Source organism: Petromyzon marinus, unplaced genomic scaffold (genome assembly GCF_048934315.1).
Source record: "Petromyzon marinus isolate PM22_M1 ecotype Great Lakes invasive population unplaced genomic scaffold, UKy_Petmar_22M1.pri1.0 PM_G_Scaffold_74, whole genome shotgun sequence".
In the NCBI taxonomy this organism is placed as follows: domain Eukaryota; kingdom Metazoa; phylum Chordata; class Hyperoartia; order Petromyzontiformes; family Petromyzontidae; genus Petromyzon; species Petromyzon marinus.
In genome coordinates, this window is record NW_027423029.1 from 492,875 (window position 1) to 500,684 (window position 7,810).

Genomic DNA, 7,810 nt, shown 5'->3' on the forward strand with positions numbered 1-7,810 from the left:
CACCTCGATACCTTTAAAAGTGTCCAAGCTGGGATATTCGTCCGGTTCGTGATTCACGAGGGATGGGTTCATTGCGGCACTTTGACTTTCACAAGCTGATTTCAGACTCCACTCCTTGTGGATCTTCTGATGCTTCTGTGTTCTCTGGTGTACTTGAAGATTTGATGAACGTGCAAATGCCTTCCCACACACACTGCACAAGAAGGATTTCTCTTCTGTATGTGTTCTCTGGTGTTTTAAAACCAGATGAATCTGAAACTGTCTTCCCACACACACTGCACTTGAAGGGTTTCTCTTCTGTGTGTGTTCTCTGGTGTTTTTTAAGAGCAGATGACCGTGAAAATGCCTTCCCACAAACACTGCACTTGAAGGGTTTCTCTCCCGTGTGTGTTCTCTGGTGTAATACGAGATTATATGACTGTGTAAACGCCATCCCGCACATCGTGCACCTGAAGGGTTTCTCTCCCGTGTGTGTTGTGTTCTCTGGTGTTTTACAAGATCAGATGACTGTGCAAATGCCTTCACGCACACACTGCACTTGAAGGGTTTCTCTCCTGTGTGTGTTCTCTGGTGTTTTTTAAGAGCAAATGACCGTGTAACCGCCATCCCGCACACACTGCACTTGAAGGGTTTCTCTCCCGTGTGTATTCTCTGGTGTTTTCTAAGAGTAGATAAATCTGAAAATGCCTTCCCACAAACACTGCACTTGAAGGGTTTCTCTCCCGTGTGTGTTCTCTGGTGGTTCTTAAAAACTGATGGCCATGCAAATGCCTTGTTACACACAGTACATTTGAAGGGTTTCTCTCCTGTGCGAGTTCTCTGGTGCCGTGTCAAATTTCCAGTCCGGTCCGTGCTGTATGCACGCTGGTCGCATTGTTGACTTGTCGTACCGAGCTGCGCTGAGTGCCTTTGCTCCATCAGACCAATTCTGCAGAAGAAGCGTCAGCTGCAGACAGAAAAAAAGAATATCCACACCATCTACACGTCAGGCACAGAGGAATGCACACGTGACTTACACGTCTATACTTATTAATATATTCATGATGTAGTGAAAAAGTTTCCCAAATTCATCAGATTTGATGAATCTGCAAACGCCTTCACGCACAGAGTGCACCTGAAGGGTTTCTCTCCACGGGCTGCTATGGCACACAATGAGAGGGAAAATGTCATTAATATGCCTGGAAGCCCTCATATCTTCCAGATGAATGTTAACTCAAAACTCTAAGCACACAATTTCGGCTGTCTGACTACAAAAGGAATATTTATGAAAGCTAAATTCAGCTGACATAGCAAAGGGTGTTGAAAACAATACTATTTGTGTTATGCAGAAATGCATAAATTAACGTTCAATCGCAACTTAGAGGTGTGAATCCAGGCTCGGATGTCCTTGAATGCTGGGATGAACAGTTCTGACTTCAGCTGCATGTGTGTGGTGTGTTCACCTCCTGTTTCCATTCTTATAAAGAGTTCCAGATGAAAACAAAAATAAACAATTTTTTTGATACAACCTCCGTGTTCAACAGAGTTAATAGACGTTACTGCAAACACAAACTTGACACTGTCACACACTGCCATGAGTAAACAGGTGGTGGTGTGACCAGAACAATGCCTGGCCACCTTCATCTGCTCAGCATTAATTCTTCCTCACTCCACCAAGTAATGAATCGAGGATCAATCAACATAGCCGAGGCTATCCGTGTCTCTGTCTCTCTCCCCGTGGTGAAGGTGTTCCCCTCCACACATTCAGAGTCAACAGCAGCACGAGCTTAGCGTCTTTGACCGATAGATACATTGACGCACGTATTGTTGGTTCTTTCAGAAAAGTCACATAGATAGAAAATAAAAATAACAGATTAAATTTAATAAGATAAAGACCACTTGTGTTGCGATCGAAACGTCGTGGGTTTTTTGCTTTATTTAAAAAAGATATTTTTCATTTAATTTGATTGCTATTTTTATTTTATTTCATATCTACGTGACTTTACCGAAATAACCAAGAAAATTCATTCCTGCAGTCACCAAAGTTTAAAGTCAAAACATTCACACACGTTGACAAAGCCTCACCTTGTGTTGTTGTGGGCAGGTCGCTTCTGATAACAAGAGCGGTATAGCAGCTCAAGCGGGCTTGGCCTGGTGAAAACAAAAGAAAATAAAAACTGCGTGAATATTGACAATAAAACAAAGTTACAAAGTGGCGAGCCGGGTGAAGACAAATTAAACTTAAGCGAGATAATTAAAGTGAATGCAATCAGGCGAGGGCAGGAGGCAAGGCCCCGCGTGGCTAGGCCCTGCGTTGTAAAGTTCCAACCTGGACATCGATTCCCATGCTCGCTGCTACTCAACTGACATCCCTACGAGAGAGAGGCTCTACCTTGGTAAACAACAACAACCACCACCACAACAACAACCACCACCACCACAACGATGAGAATTTCTCACCTCGGATTTCAGTGCAAGCGCGCACACGGCAGCTTCCTGTTACCTCGCGACAGCAGGAAGTAGTATGACGTCACTTCCCTCCCACGAGCGGCTCTCTAACTGAATAAATTATGTTAATGACGCCGGCCCATATTTCGAGGGATGGGGGCGTGGGCGCTGAACCCGTCGCAATAAACTCGCGACGGCTTTAACGGGCACATTATGTTAATGCGCCACCAGTCACTGGGCGTAGCTTTGCCCAAATAAGGATTGCCACTGGAACGATATCGCCAGTGATCCAAGCGGAGGTGACGTCACGCTGAAGAGCGCGGTGGACAGGGGAGGGATGAATACCTTGGTGACATGACGTCACTAGCGAGGTACACCTCACCCTGGCGTTTCATGCCGATGAGGTAATGCTGAGTGGTGACGTCACAGAGTTGGAGTTTAAGTTTATTTAGATTAATTTTCCATTGCTCCCTCCCTTGGGTATGGGAGCTCAGCAACAATGTGGACATACACTGTGTATACACTGTGTGCGTGTGTACACTATGTGTATACACTGTGTCACTGCGTGTCGCTGTGTCACTGAGTACCTGGTGCGGTGTGTAAATATCGCCACTAGGGAGACAAAGGCGGTCGGGCGTGGTGCTGGCCACCCACCCCCTCGTGTACCGTTCCGGCCTTCATAGGTGCTCACTAACAGCACTTGCCCCTACGGTCTGTTAAGGCTACACGGGGGATCTTTGTCTTTGTGTGTCACTGTGCCTGGCACAAGCGTCGTGGTGACGTCACCGTCACTTAGTGGCGAATGGCGGTTGTTGTTGTCACTGTGTCACTGTGTGTGTGTCACTGTGTGTGTGTATATACAGTGTGTGTACCCTGTGTGTACACTATGTGTATACACTGTGTGTGTGTACACTGTGTGTACACTGTGTGTCACTGTGTGTGTGTACATTGTGTATACACTGTGTGTACAGTGTGTGTACACTCTGCACAAAGAGGGTACACTGTGTGTGCACTGTGTGTACATTGTGTACACTTTGTGTGCACACTGTGTGTACACTGTGTGTGTACACTGTGTGTGTACATTGTGTGTGTACACTGTGTGTGTGTACACTGTGTGTGTCCGAACCCCCGGCAAGGCCATCTACTTAATGACGAGAGAAAATTCACACGAAATGTCCTTTTCAATGAAGTCTTCCAGATGTAAATTGATACAAGCTTTTAATGAGGAAATAAAATAATCTCATTCAAAACACAACACAATTCAAAGATGTTTCATTTTAAAACTTCAAAACGGAGCATGGGGTACTTGCGTGGATGCGTCCTTCGTGTGCAAATGTTGTGACTTTCCTGGCCTGAAGGCCGTCAATGTGTTGGACCCTTATTGGTGCACAGCGTCTCAACAACAGCAGTGGGGTTTGCTTCAACCGATAGGTAACGAACATCCAGACGTTAATCAGCAAGGTGCATTTCTAGTCCCAGTTAGACAAAACCTACGTCAACACGTAAGACAAAACTACAATTCGTGTTGTAGAGAATGTACCTCCTCCTATACGTGTAACGTTCAAGTGGTATGCCTTGTAACTGATGAATGATCCGAGTTTGCTTCCTATTTCAAAGACAATGAGTTGCTCCAGATGCTTCGTGGAACACAAAAACACCATTTGACCTGTATCACAAGAACAACGGGTCCCACCTGAGTTCTCTGTACAGGTTACTTCCAAACAGACACGCACACTTTGTCCTAACATCACTTATTCAATGTTTGACCCTTACAGATCAAATGTTACTTGTATGCACAAAATCAAACAAGAATTCATTCTAAATTATTGACAGGCATATTAACAAAATTGGATTACTTCAGTGAAATATACTGTATCACGTTACATCGTATTAACAAGAAGCTTTTAAAAAAAAGTTGCAGTCTGCTTCACAGTGTATGTAAAACATACTATTGTCATTCAAAACGAGTAGGCCATTGCATGCTGGCGTCTGAGTGAAAATGTAGCAAATTCTAAACATTACCTACAAACTACACAACTGAGATGACACATCAATCATCGCCCCCTACTGACAGGCTCTTGTCCACATGCAGGCCGGTGCAGGGCCACCACCTTGTGCCACACAGGGGCAGCTGTTACTTGGGGATGCTCAAGCGTTTGAGATACAAAACTCCGAGTTGCTGAGGCGATTAAGCAAGCACCATGTAAAAGCAATTATTATAACATAGTGAATGCTTGGGAACTTATTGGCTCTTGCTCCTGGTTAGAGATCTACCCAACCCACGGGCCCACAAAGTGTTCAACTTCACATTCCTGTCATTAAAGGCCTGTGACAAAGGTGCATCTATTGGAGCAACATCATATCAAGCTTACACATCTACCGAGTCTCCACTTGACTTTGTATTGTCTAGGAGCAAGTCCACCCACACCTCCACTTCCACAAACTGCTGGGAGTTGCCTCGCTCTGCCTCAGTCAGAATTCTCCTCCTGCTTTACAATGTGAAGGTCCCATTTTGGAGTTGAACCTTCATCTTCACATTTTACCATCACTTCTTCGCTCATCACTTCTTCACATTTCACCATCACCTCTTCACATTTCACCATCACCTCTTCATATTTCACCTCGATACCTTTAAAAGTGTCCAAGCTGGGATTTTCTTCCGGTTCGTGTTTCATGAGGGATGGGCTTATTGTGGCACTTTGACTTTCACAAGCTGATTTCAGACTACACTCCTTGTGGATCTTCTGATGCTGTGTTCTCTGGTGTACTTGAAGAGTTGATGAACGTGCAAATGCCTTCCCGCACACACTGCACTTGAAGGGTTTCTCTCCTGTGTGTGTTCTCTGGTGTACTTCAAGATTTGATGAACGTGCAAACGCCTTCCCGCACAGAGTGCACCTGAAAGGTTTCTCTCCCGTGTGTGTTCTCTGGTGTGTTTTAAGAGTAGATGACCATGAAAACGCCTTCCCACAAACACTGCACTTGAAGGGTTTCTCTCCCGTGTGTGTTCTCTGGTGTATTACGAGATTATATGACTGTGTAAACGCCATCCCGCACATTGTGCACCGGAAGGGTTTCTCTCCCGTGTGTGTTCTCTGGTGTTTTACAAGCGCAGATGAATGTGCAAATGCCTTCACGCACACACTGCACTTGAAGGGTTTCTCTCCCGTGTGTGTTCTCTGGTGTTCTACAAGAGCAGATGACTGTGCAAATGCTTTCCCACACACACTGCACTTGAAGGGTTTCTTTCCCGTGTGTGTTCTCTGGTGTGTTACAAGATGACATGAATCTGAAAACGCCTTGCCGCACAGAGTACACTTGAAGGGTTTCTCTCCTGTGTGTGTTCTCTGGTGTTTTTTAAGAGCAGATGACCATGAAAATGCCTTCCCACACACACTGCACTTGAAGGGTTTCTCTCCCGTGTGTGTTCTCTGGTGTTTTACAAGATTACATGACTGTGTAAACGCCATCCCGCACATCGTGCACCTGAAGGGTTTCTCTCCCGTGTGTGTACTCTGGTGGTTCTGAAAAACTGATGGCCATGCAAATGCCTTGTTACACACAGTACATTTGAAGGGTTTCTCTCCTGTGTGACTTCTCTGGTGCCGTGTCAAATTTCCAGTCCGGTCCGTGCTGTATGCACGCTGGTCGCATTGTTGACTTGTCGTACCGAGCTGCGCTGAGTGGCTTTGCTCCATCAGACCAATTCTGCAGAGGAAGCGTCAGCTGCAGACATAAAAAAAAGAATATCCACACCATCTACACGTCAGTATCGATGCACAGAGGAAAGCATATATACACAGTAGCACGTGACTTACACGTCTATACTTATTCATATATTCATGATATAGTGGAAAAGTGTCCCAAATTCATCACACGGGCTGTTATGGCACACACTGAGAGGGCAAATGGTCATAAACATGCCTGGAAGCCCTCGAATCTTCAAAATGAATGTTCACCCAAAACTCCGAGCACACAATTTCGGCTGTCTGGCTACAAAAGGAATATTTATGAGAGCTAAATTCAGCTGACATAGCAAAGGGTGTTGAAAACAATACTATTTGTGTTAGGCAGAAATGCATAAATTAACGTTCAATCGCAACTTAGAGGTGTGAATCCAGGCTCAGATGTCCTTAAATGCTGGGATGAACAGTTCCGACTTCAGCTGCATGTGTGTGCTGTGTTAACTTCCTGTTTACATTCATATAAAGAGTTCCAGAGGAAAACAAAAGTAAACAATTGTCATGATATAACCTCCGTGTTCAACAGAGTTAATAGATGTTACTGCAAACACAAACTGTACACTGTCACTGAGTAAACAGGCGGTGACGTGTCTAGAATCATGCCTGGCCACCTTCATCTGCTCGGCATGAATGCTTTCTCACTCCACCAAGTAATTAATTGAGGATCAACGAACATAGCCGTGGCTAACTGGAGTTTGCGTGTCTCTCTCCGTGGTGAGATGTTAACTACCTCACCTGGTATACAGGAAGTCATGGGTTCGATCCCAACCGTGACGCCTGCTGTATATTTGGAGTTTGCGCGTCTCTCCGTATAGCGTCTTTGACCGATAGACATTGACACACGTATTCTTGTTTCTTTCGGTAAAGTTACGTAGATAAAAAATAACAATAACAGATAATACAATTACATTAAATAAAGGCCACTTGTGTTGCGATCAAAACGACGTGAGTTGTTTTGCTTTAGTTACAATTTATTTTTTATTTATTTTCATTGTTATTTTTATTAATTTTCTATCTACATGACTTTACCGAAAAAACCAAGAATAATAATTCCTGCAGTCACCAAAGTTTTAAGTCAAAACATTCACACACGTTGACAAAGCCTCACCTTGTGTTGTTGTGGGCAGGTCGCTTCTGATAACAAGAGCGGTATAGCAGCTCAAGCGGGCTTGGCCTGCTAACAAAAAAACGAAAATAAAAACTGCGTGAATATTTACAATAAAACAAAGTTACAAAGTGGCGAGCCGGGTGAAGACAAATTAAACTTAAGCGAGATAATTAAAGCGAACGCAATCAGGTGAGGGCAGGAGGCAAGGCCCCGCGTGGCTAGGCCCCGCGTTGTAAAGTTCCAACCTGGACATCGATTCCCATGCTCGCTGCTACTCAACTGACATCCCTACGAGAGAGAGGCTCTACCTTGGTAAACAACAACAACCACCACAACGATGAGAATTTCTCATCTCGGATTTCAGTGCAAGCGCGGATCGGCAGCCTCCTGTTACCTCGCGACGTCACACGGGTAAGCAGGTAACATGACGTCACTGCCGGGATAAGAGACACGCCCCTCCCACAAAGAGCGGCTCTGTAACTGAATAAATTATGTTAATGAGCCCGGGCCATACGTCGAGGAATGGGGTGTG

At 44.9% G+C, this 7,810-nt stretch overlaps 1 protein-coding gene across 1 annotated transcript in view; it reads right to left on the reverse strand.

The window, feature by feature from the left end:
• Positions 1-72, reverse strand: part of LOC142920757 (uncharacterized) — a 46,575-nt gene extending 46,503 nt beyond the window's left edge. The window contains exon 1 of the mRNA XM_076062829.1: positions 58-72. Within this exon, the coding sequence (XP_075918944.1) occupies positions 58-72 (15 nt within the window). The remainder of the gene's footprint in view (positions 1-57) is intronic.
• Positions 73-7,810: the final 7,738 nt, after the last annotated feature.